The sequence below is a fragment of the Pelodiscus sinensis genome, chromosome 27 (genome assembly GCF_052426305.1).
Source record: "Pelodiscus sinensis isolate ZL-2025 chromosome 27, ASM5242630v1, whole genome shotgun sequence".
NCBI classification, from domain to species: Eukaryota; Metazoa; Chordata; order Testudines; family Trionychidae; genus Pelodiscus; species Pelodiscus sinensis.
Window position 1 is genome coordinate 12,498,035 of NC_143078.1, and position 15,078 is coordinate 12,513,112.

Here is a 15,078-nt window from a genome sequence, read left to right on the forward strand (position 1 = left end):
GTGTAGTCAAGACTATTAGGATGATGTAACTGATGAAATCCTGACCGAAACTCTTACTCTGGAGGGATGGGATAAGCTTAGCATACAGGTCTAGGAATGAGGCCTTTCACATCCTAAAGTTCTGCCAACTTCTTTCCCAAATCTGCATTACAGTGTAGTGCCACCAGTCAGTGTTCATTCTCAGCTCAGAAGTGGCACTCCCCTGCCTGCAACTGCTCCATGAACACTACCAAGTACGTTGAATTATTTTTGCTATGTCGTGAAGCAATGTGTCAAAGAAATCCTCCTGTCCCCAGTTGTGGTGGTGGTACTTTCTGAGGGTCTGCAAATACAGGACACTTGTGCACTATGTATGTGCAATTTCCATGACAGTAGTGCAGAGCCCTAGGTGCTTCATGCTTTTGTGTGAGATAGCAGATACCAAAATACTTCATGTAGGTTTGTGGTGTATTTAAAAAAAGTGAAAATTATGGCATTGTAAGATGGAGAAAGTTGCATGCTGGGAAGTTGACCCCTCGCTTCCTGAGGTGTCTGGATGAGCCATTGCTATACTGAAAAACCTTGGAAAAATGTCCCAAAAGGCATTGTAGTGTCTTCATGTCACTCTGAGGTACCTACCTGTAGTGTAGTGTATTTTACATCAACACAAGCACTCCTGGTATATATGCAGTGCTGACAGGAGCAGCCATATGCATTCACCTAAGTGATATATAACTTTTTGCATGTGTATGCTCACATAATTTCTATTAATCAATGTTTGTAGCAGGGACTATCATATGTTTACACTATGGAAACTATACCAGCATATCTATATTCCGATTCAGTGCTATACTTTTCCAGTAATTCATGCTGTAATCCTACGTCAGCATTATTCATGTTCCACTGTATGTGACTTGAAGAAGAATCCTTTCATTGAACAAACAGAAATCACTAAGGAGAAGTTAATTCTACGTCTTTAATACATTAAGGTAGTTTAAAAGATCCACTGAACTAATGAGGATAATCTACATCTTCAATCATTCTAGTCCCATTTTTTGCACAATAGCAATGAATGAGAGATGTCATTTGTATTTCACGATAATAGCAGCACACTACCTACTTAAATGTCTGGTTCAGTCAGAAGCTTTTCCTGTATGAATCTCATTATGCTGACAAATGTCAGGTATCTGTTTGCCAAGTAAAATTCAAGCCTTCTTTCTTGAGAGTATTAACTCTTTCCTGTTTTATAAAAGGTAAGTCTCTTAGTTGCCTTATGATTATTACTGAATATTAATCCATAAAGAAAACACTTTAAAATACATGCGGGAAAGATGGTGTGATGGGAACATTATGCTGGCCAGGAGGGGTTAATAAACTGCAGTGTCTCTAACCCCACACCATGACACCTAATTGATTTGAAGCCAGGAAGGAGGAGTTAAAAGAAAGGAGCACAGAAGTGGGCTGTGCCCATGAAAGCTCGTGATACCATCTTCATGTTTGGTTAGTCTATAAAGTGCTACCAGACCATTTGTTGTTTTTTTTCTGTAACAGACTAACTTGGCTACCTTCTGAAGCAGATAAATTGGGGGTTGACTAGGGTGATAGGTTGTGAGGGAAGAGTAGTTGGGGGTAGGAATCACTGGAGACTTGTGATAGCACTTAAGAGATACACCACCCCTAGCATCCCTGTCAGAATTTCAGTTGCTAAATGAGGTGCCCCTTCCTGCCCTCTCCCTCTTTCTCTGCTGGTCCTCCCTCCCCCAGGCACAAGTTGCCTATCTTAAGAATTAATTGAAGGTTATGGTCTGCTATATAGCCTTCTTATGGAAGGGCATACCTAACACAGACTGTTAGGGTGCATCTAGACAGCACCCTTTTGTTGGAATAAGCTACACAATTTGCAGTATGCAAATTGTGTAGCTTATTCCGAGTCTAGGTTGAAACAGCTTATTTTGAAATTTGGCACCGTGTAGACCATGCCAAATTACAAAATAAGTCATTATTCTGACAAATCCCTTAACCCTCGTGGAATAAGGGTTACAGTGATGCCGGAATAGCGTGCCCGCTGTTTTGGGAAATGGTGGGAGTGTTTAAAGATGTGGCGTTACTATTTTGAGATTTTTCTGGTATCCCATAATAGCATCGCAGTCTAGACGTACCCTTAGGCTGTGTCTAGACTAGCCAGTTTTTCCGGAAAATCAGCCGCTTTTCCGGAAAAGCTTGCCAGCTGTCTACACTGGCTGCTTGAATTTCCGCAAAAGCACTGACTTCTTACTGTAAGAAATCAGTGCTTTTTGCGGAAATACTATGCTGCTCCCATTCGGGCAAAAGTCCCTTTTGCGCAAAACTTTTGCGCAAAAGGGCCAGTGAAGACAGCTGAGATTTGTTTTCCTCAAAAAAGCCCCGATCGCGAAGAAGGCTATCGGGGCTTTTTTGCGCAAAAGCGCGTCTAGATTGGCCACGGACGCTTTTCCACAAAAAGTGCTATTGCGGAAAAGCATCCGTGCCAATCTAGACGCACTTTTCCGAAAATGCTTTTAACAGAAAACTTTTCAAAAACATGAGGCAGCATGTTCTTTTAAAAAAGAAACGTGATTTTTAGGGTTAATGGAAGGTGCTAGCTTTATGCTCTGGAGGCTTCTGTTTATATGCAAAGCAGCTATAGTCTGAGCAGCATCATTCTACTTGATCACCCATATTGCCCTGCTGCTTTGTGTCTCTAATCTGAATTCAGGGGTGCCTTGTGGGTTTGGAAGGGTACCGTTTCTGTTGATAAGACTGCCAAAAAGCCATTTGCCCTAGTGGTAGGATTTTGCCCTACCAAATCACATTACATTTGCAAAATACTAACTGGATTATTGGGTCAAACTTGATGTATAATGCTTCTTGTGGGGTAGGAGGCAGAGGGGTTAACACATGGATATCACTGGAGGCTGCCTCTTACATGTGTCTTAGATTATACGTAAACAGGCTCATCTGCTTCCATTTTATTCATTACAGGACAAGCAACCAGAGCATTATTCTTCCCTTTTATTAATATATGCAAATGTCATCCTGTCCCCCTTTGTACCCTCTTTCAGTCACGAAGCAGGAGATCTGAGACCAGGCATTCCCTCTGATGGGAAGGTGGAGCATTGGACACTACCTCTGGCACATGGGTTTGAGGACCAGGCAAGATGAATACTGCAGAAGTACAGGAATTTTGGATCCTGCCTTTGGTTAGGATGGCACTGAGACAGGCAGATGCTGGGGAACTGCTACATTTCCCTCTTTAAACAGTGGATTTAACACAGGTATGAATCCCTATAAAGGCCCTCAGGGATTTTGGAGGATTAATTGAAAGACTCGGGTGCTCTTCAATGTCAAATGGCACTTTCCCTCTTTCTTTGAAGAAGGGCTAAGTGGATGGTGAGTATTTCATGGGTCCAGTTGCAGGATAGGACCAGATGTGGCAGCAGAGTGATGATAGTGGTACACCAGCGAAGTCCATGAGCGCTGTGGGTTTGGTCTCTATCTTCTGCAAGGATAGTGGGGAGCCAGGTGCTGCATTATTATGGGCACAATATAATTTCTCCCCTTCTTGGGAGACTGGAAGCACTTCTGCTCTGAGAGGGGTCATACCATGCCCCTTCTTCATCCACTCTGGGATGCGATTTATGCCCTGAATGGGGGGATACTTCTGGGGGGCAGCTCTAAGCCCCCTATGGGGGTGAGGTTATGGGGTACCCCTCCCCTGTGGGGTCCTAGAGACATGCCCTTTCAGACGGCCTCATTGTGTGGGCGGAGCCTTCCTCGGACCCGCCCCTGCGGGCGTGGCACTGCTGTGTCCCCTTGTGTGGGCGGAGCTTCCCGCGGCGGGGGGTGGGGTCTGCGTGGCCCCGCCCCGGAAGGACGCGCGGGCCAGGCGCTGGCGCGGGGCAGGCGGCGACGGCGGCGGTTCGCGGCTGCCGGCACCGGGGAGCGCGGGGCCCCGGCGGGGCCGGGCCATGGGGAAGGAGCAGGAGCTGCTGGAGGCCGCCCGCACCGGCAACCTGCCCGCCGTGGAGAAGCTGCTGTCGGGCAAGCGCCTCAGCTCGGGCTTCGGCTCCGCGGGCGGCGGCTCCGGGGGCGGCGGCGGCGGCGGGGGGCACCCGCTCTCCAGCCTCCTCAGGTGAGTCCCGCTCCGCGGGGCAGCGCCCGCCTCGGTCCTTCCACGGGCGGGAGGGGGGCGGGGTTCCGCGCGCCGGGGCGGGGGGCTGGATGCCTGGTGTGAGGGGGGGGGGCTGGATGCCTGCTGTGAGGGGGGGGGCTGTGGTGCCTGCTGTGAGGGGGGTCGGTCGGGCGGGGGGGGGGGGCTGTGGTGCCAGCCCAGGGGGCTGGATGCCTGCTGTGAGGGGGGGGGCTGTGGTGCCTGCTGTGAGGGGGGTCGGGCGGGCGGGGGGGGGGGGCTGTGGTGCCAACCCAGAGGGCTGGATGCCTGGTGTGAGGGGGGGGGTGCCTGCTGGTGGGCGGGCGGGGGGGGTCTGTGGTGCCAGCCCAGGGGGCTGGATGCCTGGTGTGAGGGGGGGTGGGGGGGGGGCTGTGGTGCCAGCCCGGGGGGCTGGATGCCTGGTGTGAGAGGGGTTGGGCTGGGGGGGGGGGCTGTGGTGCCAGCCCGGGGGGCTGGATGCCTGGTGTGAGGGGGGTGTGTGTGGGGGGAGGGAGGGAGGTGGGCTGGGGATGCTCAGAGGAAACTCCCCCCCCCCCAGAGGTGTTGGGACGGCGGGGGGGGGGGGTCTTGAAGAGGGGACCACTCTACCCTGGGCTTGCAGTCCGGTTCCGTGGCTCTCCGCACCCTCACGGCACAATTGCTCCAGCCCCTCGGTTTCCTTCCTGTGTGAGGTTACCCCAGCCAGGCCGGGCATGCCTTTCCCTGCTGTGATTTCTGTGACTTTCCAGTTTTAGATTTATAGTCCCTTGGCTCCCCGTCAGGACTGGGGGCAGTGCTGGGTGCTGCGCACACACCCCCAGGGTCATAGGCCTTTGCCTTGGCTGGGAATGCTCCGTGATGTGCGATCTACCTTGCTCTACCTTGCTCGGTAGCTTCCAGCTCTTTGTGTAGCTGCTTTCTCCTTCCTCTCTTCCCTGGAAGCAGCTCTCAAATAAACCTCTAGCTGTAGCATTTCTCGGGGTGCTGCTCGCTGCAGTTTTCCTTCCATGCAGTTCCAGTCCTGCTGCTAGAAAATGCTGCTGATCCTGTTCCCTCCTATCTTTCCCTCCCTCTGGCTGTTTGAGTTGTAGGAGGATGGTCTGAGAGTTGACGGCTACTTTTGCTTGCGTGTCTCTTGGTGGCATTCTTCGGAGATGGGGAAGAAATTTCTGACATGAATGCAACTAAATTTCATATCTCTCTTCACCTCTCCGTGGATTAAAAAATATAGGAGGCAGGGAAAGGCTCTTAAAAGGTCAAGTCCAGCTTCCTGTGCTGAGGCAGGACCAAGTAAACAGATCACCTCAACAGGTGATCTCAAACTTACAATGGTGGGGATTTCAGATTTTCCCTTGGGAATCTATTCCAGAATTTAATTATCCTTATAGTTTTTCCTAATATTGACCATAAATCTCTTGCTGCAGATGCCCATTTACTCCTTGTCCTGCCTTTAGTGGACAGCTGATCCCCATTTGGTTAATAACATCTTTTAAAACATCTTTTGAAGACTGTTGTTAGGTTATCCCCCCCCCCCCCCCCGTATTTCTTTTTCAAGACTAAAAATACCCTTTTGAATTTTTTTCCTGATAGGTCAGGTTGTATAAGACTTATCTTTCTTTTTCACTCTTTTCCGTTTGCTCTCTAATTTTGTCTTCATTTTTCCTGAAGTGTGGTGCACAGAATTAGACTCAGTACTCCAGCTGAGGCCTCATGGATGCTGAGAATAGTGGGACAAATAGCTCCTTACTTACACTATTCCTCTTAATGCACTCCAGGTAGGATGTTAGCATTTTCCACAGCTATATCATATTGACCTGTATTCAATTTGTGCTCCAGTGTAACTTCCACATAGTTTCCAGTTATACTACCTCTTAGCCAGTTATTCCCTATTTTGTAGATTTGCATTTGCTTTTTCCTTCCAAGTTCAAGTGTGTTGTGCTTGTCTTTATAGAATGCAATCACTTTGATTTCAGAAAAATGCTCTATTTTATCAAGGTAGTTTTGATTTCTTAGTCTCTCCTCTAAAGTGCTTGCAATGCCTCCCACCATCATCAGTAGGATCTGTTATTCAAGTAATTAATGCAAATATTGAATAGTACCAGAGGGAGGACTGATCCCTGTGGGATGATATATTGGGCGTTGTTCGAAGACACGATATTGGGCTACATTGGTCTTTAGTTTTCATTATGATGGTTCTTATGACCCTACTATTTATGTCCTCCCAGTTGGACAGCGAACTGCTGATAACTACTCTGAACATGGTCTTTCATTACTAGCTGTGCGTTTGTTATAGTAACTTCAGCTAGACTACGTTTCCCTTATTTGCATGTGAGAATATAATCTGGAACTATGTCTGTAGTCTTACTAAAATAAAAACATTTCACTTGGACTCCCCCAAACTAGAGCAAAAGCTCCGTTTAAGAATGAAATTCATTTAATTGGCATGATTTATTCTTGATAAATCCATACTATTTCTTGTAACCCTATTATCATCAAGGTGCTTACAAATTGCTTGTTAACTTGCTCCAGTATCTTTCCAAGTATTGGTTAGTGTGACAGGTCTTTTAATTCCCTTGGTTCTCTTTGTTCCTCTTTTTTAAAGATTGGTACTAAGTTTGCCATTCTCCAGTCCTCTGAGACCTTCTCTGTCCTCCATGAAATGTAAAAGATGATTGCTTCCACTAGTTCCATAAGTAGTTTTAGGATGAATTTCATCAGGCTCTGTTGACTTGAACTCCTCTAACATAGCTACATATTCTTAACTTGTTCTTTCCCTGTTTTGCCTTACTGATAATTGTTAGGGGTAATAGCACACTGAGGTACCAATGACATGAACAGCAGGGAGCCAGTGAGGTGAGTTGAGGAAAAGCAAAGGAAGTTTGTTTGCTGTCTTGTAAATATTTGTGATTTCTTCCCCCAAAGTGTAAATGTTGTATGTTTGGTTAGGTCAAACTTTAATATACAAGACATAGAGGGAAAATAATCAACGTTTGCTACTTCTGTTCTGGGTCAGAAAGCATTCAAACGTTAGTCTGCATTAGAGGAGAGATGTTTTAAATGGTGTACACAGGGTCAACGCAGTTAAATGCATGCCAGAAAATTTTATCAATCCCTTGTTCCAGCTGCTTGACCACAGTTCCTTTCAACATGTGTTGGTTATGACAACCCTGTCAATATTGGTAGGATGACTGCTTGTGTTATACGGGACAAGGATGTGATGTATGACAACTGATCCAACAGCTGGCTGTGTTGGCATGTATGTCAGCCTCAGATATGTGCATGTTGGTGCACCATATATGGTGACAACTAAAAAGTGTCAAACTGCTGTTATATTCAGGATCTCTCAATGTCTCTAACAGCAGTGTTATTAGAGGCTCCCTTTTCCTCAGGGACTGTTTTTTGTCTTGGATTCTGGAAGCTGAAGTTAAATTGGAATGTTGAGAATGAGGACATACAGTAGCTTTGAAATTTCCGTGTTACTTCTAGTACCCCATTAATTTATTTTGTGAATTCTTGTACTTTGGATCAGATGAATCCACAGCAGGAAATGTGTGTGCTAACTTTAGGCCACATAATGTCTTTATGAAAAAGAGTTACTAAATTTACCTGAACTAGGTGGCCTGAGAATTGTGCAGGGTGGAATTGGAATAAGATGGACAAACTTCCATAATTGTTTTCATAAATTGTCTGAGTTGAAGGGGGTGTCACTTGGGTTTGTGTGTGATACTTCGTTTTTAATATCCTGGGACTGACGTGACTACAACACTGCTTAAATGTAATTGAAATCCTGTTAGTACGGCTAGATCAGGCTTGCAAAAACTGGTGAAGGGGAGCTCTCTGATCTCTGAAATTGTTTGTCATTTTTGTAGCAATAGGTATGAAGGAGACATGAATATGATCCCTACTATTCTAGGGGATTGATTCTCCTCCCTTCCAAAAAATAAGACAGAGTGTCTTAGCGGTCTTGAGGTGTCCACTCTTTCCTCTCAGTGTGCATGTGTTGCAGTAGTCCAATTAAAACTACGGTACTGCAAAGGTGTGAAAAGTAGAAACACAGGGAAAAAATGTAAATGTTAGCCCAGCCTTTGGTAGAAAACTGAAGGGGGCACCTGTAAAGGTCACAAGAAGAAAATGGCAGATGAGTAGAGGAGGCAGGAAATCAGTTGAGCAATGAAAATTGTATTTATTGTAGGGAAGGCTAAGGGGGTGAGTCTCAAAGTAACGGCGTCTGACATTCAGCTCAAGAATAAATGTTTTTTTTTAAAACACTGAGTTGAAGGAGCTGTTCTTCAAAGTTCTCATGGCGCCATGAGTTTGTTGCAGAGAGATATGTTTTCTGAATTAAACAAATGAGCTGGAGTTATGCCCAGAGAGGAATTTCCCTTGAAAGATAGCATAAATGCATGCCAAGTGAAGTGAATCAATGGGGGCGAGGTCTGAGCATTACCAGTGGGGGGCTGGTAATTATCCTTATCAAGAGTGGGAAAAGGGGGTGGTTAAAGAATAATAGATGCTTCTGGCATGAAATGTCTTAGGGCTTCTCAGTTTGAGTTTAGAGTAGGGATATGAAGTCATGTTTGTGCTGATGTACTGTACTGAGGAGAAAGATGGTCCACTGTGGTTCTGCTGTGGGCCACATTAGCAACACTGAAGGGGTCTGTGGAGACTAGCCCATGCCACTGAAGCAGCCAAATGTGACTTCCTACTAGTGAATGATTATGGCAAAATCAGGCATTTGGTAAAACTTTCCAAGTCCGAAGTCACTCATATGCTCCTAAAAACTGTTTCCATTGCGCTGTCATTGGAGAGCCACTGTCAGATGGAGTGGTGCAGGAGAGATACTGAGCCTTCCTTTCTACTGAAAATAGAGGTTGCTGGGGAGCCAATTTAGGAACACATGGGCTATACGTTGTGGGCTCTTGCTGCAGTAGTCTTGGAGCATGGCAAGTGATAGGGGAACATGACAGCTTTTCTCTGACTCAGTGTGCGCTCTCAGTTGTGGTAGGATAAGGATAAGTTCCTCCCCACTATGTTGGCCAAAGTACCCTGGAGGAAGGAAAGGTGTGCAACAAGTTTCCTTTTCTTGGGTAGCAGCCATCTCTTCCTTCTGACTCAAGTCAGGTGGGTTAACAGTCTTCTTCTGAAAGCTCCTTCTGGGTAACAGGGTTGTAAGCTTTCTTTGCCATGTGTACAGATTTCCCATGGTTTTTCTGTCTCTGAGTTTAGGTCTGTTCATAACTTACCAGTTTCTGCTTTTTTTTGTACCATATTACTTTTTGGACTACTCTTTTGTGTGTTGTTTGAGGGAATGTCTGGCTGTTCTGGGCGTTGTGCCCAGTTTAACTCTTTTGAATAGGATTGTCCAGCATTTGGATACTGCATCTAACAATAGGCATTCTGTTTGTAAATAAGCAATCTGAGAATCTTCCTTTATGTGATATTCCTGGGGGGGATTGCAAAAATCTAGCTTGGAGTCCTGCAAAGCCTTCTGAATGGCAGAAATAAGAAGCAATAGACTGGGAAGAACTGAGCACAGCCTTGGGTACTTAAGGAACAGGTGAAGTATGTTTGTGGACATAATGCAGAAGGCTGAGTAACCTGCCTAGTGCTTAGGTGAGATGTCTAAAAAGGTAGAAGCTAGGATAGGCTTCTAAATCAATAATAGCACTGCCTCAGTGGTTCTCAAAACTCTTTACACTGTCCCCATTTTACAGCTGGAAAGGTGACTTGCCCAAGGTTTCCAAGCGGGTATTGGCAGAGCCAAGAATGGAATCCAGGTCTCCTGAGTGCCAGTGCAGGCTCTATTTCCGTAGTATCTACTGTTGGTTAAATGCTGATGTGGTGCCTCCCATCCCAGAATGCTTTGTGTAATAAGGTTATTTTTCATCCACCTGCTCAGATGCAGCACATTCAGGTTGGTGGCCAAATAACTTTACGTTACACTCTGGCATAATGATGTGGAAAGGGAGTCTCTAGGCTCGTCCCTGGTGCAAGCCTGTTTAAAAGCTGCTAATGCTTCAGTGGTCTTCATCTCATTCTGAAGGCGCCTGAGCAGGAAATTATCTGGAACTCAGTTTCTTTCAGCCTCATGCAGGTGATGGGCTAAGCTAATCCTTGCTGATATTCAACTCTCAATTGGCAGAGATTGCAGAGTATTTCATACATGGTGCTTCAACCGTTCAGCCATAACCTCTAGGGCAGTCCTTTTCAAAATGAGATGAATGGGTTGAAAATAAAAATGACACAGTTCCATCGTAACAATGTTGTAGGTATTTAGGAAGAGAGATCTGATGGGATGCAATGTGACAAAAGGGGAGAAGGAAATGCCCGAGTACTGTTAAAGATAAATCCTCTTCTTGGGATGCATACATTCCATTATTTAATACTTAAACATTAGGCAGGGAAATAAGCCCCAGTGTAAAATGAACATGAATGAAGTAGTAGCCTTGGCAGGAGGACCCAAGAGCAGGCATGGAGCAGCAGGTAGAAAGCTGTACTGAATGGACTAGGGAATGAAAGTTCAGTTAACAGAGAGGAGGATCATGCTTCTAGTCTTCCAAGCTATTGCCTAAGGAACATGTCAGTAAAGCCATACCCATGTTACTGTTACCTTACTAGTGTGGCACTCCCAGGTGAGACTGCTAGAACTTCTGAGAGCCTGCCCCATGGTTCTCTGAGCAACTATGAGCTGGGTCACCCCCTTTTCCCAGTGAATTGTGGAAGAATTAATGTGTCCTTGTAGGTGCAAAAAGAGGAGGAAGTGAATGGGCAGAGGAAACTCTGGGTCTAGGGCCATCAGCATTGAAGTATATTAACCTGCCTCCCTTGCTGAAAAACAGGTGGATTAGCGCCGTGTTTCTCAACCTTTTTTTTTTTAAAAGGGGGGGGTACTTTATAAAAAAAGTACCTCTAGTACCTACAGTTTTCAGGCACTTTTTTTTTTCGACCATTGCAGCACACTTGTTTAAACAACTTAATCGTACCTGGGCAGGTGATTAAATTTTTGTGTGTAAAAAGTACGAAGATAATAAAGCGCTGTAAAACTTAACACAAATTCAGTTTTCTCCAAACTTCAGTTGTGTTGACGTACCCCCCAGACTTCTCTCAAGTACCCCTAAGGGTACTCGTACCACTGATTGAGAAACACTGTATTAGTGGTCTGAGTGAAAGTGGAGCCCTGACTCTAACCCATGCCGTAGGTTGGGTTAGTCTGAGTTGAAAGCACCACTTAGTTTTCATGTGTAGATGGGGTGGGGTTTAGGGCAGTAGTCATCAGTGTGGTCTGCAGACCACTAGGAGTCCATGGCCGTCTTGCAGGTGGGCTATGGGCTCTCTCTTCTGCCACAGCAGGGAGCCCGCATTTCCCCCCCACTCCAAGAAGTTTGCTTCTTGCTACAGGAGGTGGAGCCCCAAGGCTTGCGAGCCGGATCTGGGTTGCAGGGGAAGGAAGTGGCTCTGCGTATGCTGCTGCTCCCCTTTGCCAGGGAAATGGCAGCACAGGAAACGGCACACCTAGAGGCTTTCCCCACTGCTTCTATTGGCCACATGCCCACCCCAAGCCTCCTCTTGAACCTGACCTCCTGCACAGATCCTCCAATCCCAGCTCACATATGGCCCCAGCCTCCTGCCCAGACTCTGCACTCCCAGCCTGTCCTGCACCCATTTTGTCCTTGTGGGTGGTTGGCTGGTGGGCTCCAGAAAGGTTTGTGTTCAGCCTGGCAGGCTGTGGGTCAAAAAGTTTGAGAATTGCTGTTAGGGTAACACCCAAGAAAGAAGCCTAGGTTAATGCTGCGCTAAAGATGCATTGAAATCATGAGGAAAGCATGCAAAGGCAAACAGCCACAACTTGAATTTTCAGTGTTCTTTACCTCTGTGTTCCCAGTGGAAAGTGGCAGGCACATGCCTGTTCTCAGTATGGAAGGGAGGAGAAAAAATAAAATAGGAGCGCACCAAACCGGGTGATGTGGACATTAAAACTGACAACTGCAGAGACAGGGACTTTCTACCCCTAAGCACTGAGCTGGCAAGAAACAATGCACAGCAGCTTCTCAGCTTTAAAAAGTGATTTGTGCTTTTGGAAGGTGCCAGATAAACAGACCTGCAGGCTGGATTCTCTGTTTACAGGTGGAACATGATCAGGGACAGTATAATTCTGAAAAGAGCTAGGAAACAGGAAAGGGAGTGCAGCCATTGGCTGTTGCTGAGACCCCTAACAAGGGGCCACTTGTAGACGTGGTTGGGTCACATGTTGTGTAGGTTTAGACTGTCGAGTTATGCTATGGGCATACCCATTTCCATATTCTAAACGTGCAGTATGAAGCCAGTGGGGTTTCTCACTGGTTCAGAAGTTTAAGCATGGATCAGATTATAGGATTCCTGGTCTGCGTACACAGAGATGTGCTCCTTGATACAATTTCTGCTTCTGCCCTCTCCAAACCATACCTCAAGTCCTTCATATATATGAACATAATGTTTCCTACTGACCCGTTAAAACAGCGGTTCCCAGTCGCCCTGCTCAGCGGGAGCCTTGCCCTGGCCTCCAGCTGCTCCCACCCAGTGCATAGGAAAATATGAATGTCAGCATGGTCGGACCTGTTAACTCCTGCCTCTTTAATTCTGGTGCAATTGAGGCAAAAGGTTTGGACTGGAGAATGCTCATGAACAAGCAGTAGCAACTATTTTATTGTTTTTTAAAATGCCTGTGCAGCAGTTTTTCAAATTCTTGTTAACCATCATGTCCTCCCTCCTTTGGTGTGCTGATATTCCATGGGCTAAAATTGCCATGCAATATGCAAATATTTCAGTGCCAAGTGTTTTTTAATGGGTTTGCCGGTCCATGGTATAAAAAAGGTTGGGTACCACTGAGTTAATCCGGAGATCTTCTCATCTTGAACCAGCATAAATAGTAAGCTAAGTAAGTAAAAGGAAGTCCAAGGAATACAAGTGCCTTACAAATCAAACAAGCCATTGGCTGGCCTGAGCAGGATACTTCTGCTTACAGCTGTGAAATTAAAATCTTCTTTTCCTCTTCATTGCAAAATTCTGTAGCAGGAAGCAGTGAAATGATCTTGTGGCCTATGCTGTTGTGAGTTGCATTCAAAAAGTTTTAACAAGGTTTGTAACAGTAATGGTATATTTTTTTTCTCTGGCAGAACTTTCAGAGTAAGCCTTTAATTTTGGTTGGCTGGTGTCAAGAGGCTGTGAATTTTGGTTGGCACTTGGCAGAGTGGGAAAGTGAGGCTATTTTGAGTTGTGGACTGTAAACTGAGACAGTTTCTATTGAAATTAAGAGTTTCTTGCATACATGTGTTGAGAAGAGGGGGCTTTTGTTTGACTCGATTTTCAATAGTAGTATTAGAAGGGTTTAGGAAATAACATGAGATGGGGGAATGTTTAATCATTATAAACAATTTCAGACTGTCCACATGCAGATGGTCAGAAAAGTGATTTGGGGACAAACCTGTTAGTTTATTCAGTTTACCAGACAAAATATGACTTACTGCCTAGTGCTGCAATCATTGCCTATGAACAGAAAATCCAACTGAGCTCTCTTTGGCCATTACACTTTCCCTAGAAATAAAAACTACATATTAATTGCACTTGGTTGATAATTCTGCTCATAAGCTAAGGTAGACTAAATTCAGCTCAATCAGCTGTATTGGCTATGTGTGGCTACTGGGTGTCAGCACTTTGTCACTAAAGAAGGATTCAAAGGACTAAAGAGAGCAAAGGACCCATCTTACATACCTCTCTGCCAAAATTGCTACTTATTACAGCTACAAAAGACACCTAAAAGGAACTGGAAGAGATTAGAGAAGTGCTTGTCTTTATTTTTTTTCGCTTGAGGGCACTGTCAGTTTCACTGTTTCTTCTGAGTAGGTCATTCTCACAAAGGAGAAGAATAAGAAAAGGGAGCTATGAAAGTAATAGTTGCAGGTAAGAAGCAAGAGCATGGATAGATTCTTAGTTGGGTTTTAGATCACTTTTTTTTTTAAACTGACTAGTTGTGAAAATGAAGTCCCTTTATAGTAGATTAAGGGAATGGGTAGCTCCAGTAGGACAATTTGTTAGATGTTTGGACTTGCTGCAAAAAAACCATGAGATGTATATACAGTCCAAATAATATTAAACTGAAAAAACAACAGATAGTCGGGTAGCACTTTAAAGACTAACAAAACATGTAGATGGTATCATGAGCTTTTGTGGGCACAGCCCACTTCTTCAGATGACTGAAGTGTTGGATGTCTAGGACCAAAATAAACAGGGGAGAGGCAAGGGGAGTGGAAGAAGGGAAAATTGGGGGGGGGGGGGGCGGAGAAGATGGATGACCAAGAAAAGGCAGTGGGTAAAAAATGTATCAAGGGAAAGCTGAGTCTATAAGCACCTTAAGACTAGATAGTCAAAGGGGGCAGATAAGAACCATTAATTAGCAAACAAATGATATTAATAAGTTCATGTAACATCTTACAACAATCAAACAATGAGCATCCTCTGGCTTCTGCCAAAGGGCAAGGAAGTTTGGATCTTGACATTGTACCATTGTAGCATTTGCTTGATTTCAATGTGGCTTTTCTCTCAAACTGATTTTGAACTATTAGCCAGTATGAAAAGGACTGACAACGTGATTTAAATGTTCAGAGACCTCTCATTGAGCAAAGCTGTTGAGATTTCAAGGCGATTTTCTGAAAGCTGTGGGACTTTGGTCAGATTACAAAATGTACAAAAATAATAAGGTGCTGTGAAACTTAAAACACAAATTCAGTTTTCTCCAAATTTCAGTTGTTGATGTACCCCCCAGACTTCTCTCGAGTACCCCAAGGATACTCTATACAGTGAGAGACACTGATATGTGCCATCAAGTTTCAGCAATGCCCCTCTACCATGTATGTTGGACAAGCTGGACAGTCTCTGCCAGCAAGGATTAGTAGACA

General features: G+C 45.2%; 1 protein-coding gene across 14 annotated transcripts in view; it reads left to right on the forward strand.

Moving 5' to 3' along the window:
* The first annotated feature begins 3,842 nt into the window (after positions 1-3,842).
* ANKS1A (ankyrin repeat and sterile alpha motif domain containing 1A) overlaps positions 3,843-15,078 on the forward strand; it is a 178,097-nt gene continuing 166,861 nt past the window's right edge. For 8 of the 14 annotated variants that reach the window (XM_075910417.2, XM_075910423.2, XM_075910425.2 and 5 more), the window contains exon 1: positions 3,844-4,129. In XM_075910417.2, the coding sequence (XP_075766532.2) occupies positions 3,966-4,129 (164 nt within the window). In that variant the 5' untranslated portion in view covers positions 3,844-3,965. Of the gene's footprint in view, positions 4,130-15,078 lie in introns of all 14 variants that reach the window. The other 6 variants (XR_012897912.2, XM_075910418.2, XM_075910421.2 and 3 more) reach the window with 2 other exon arrangements.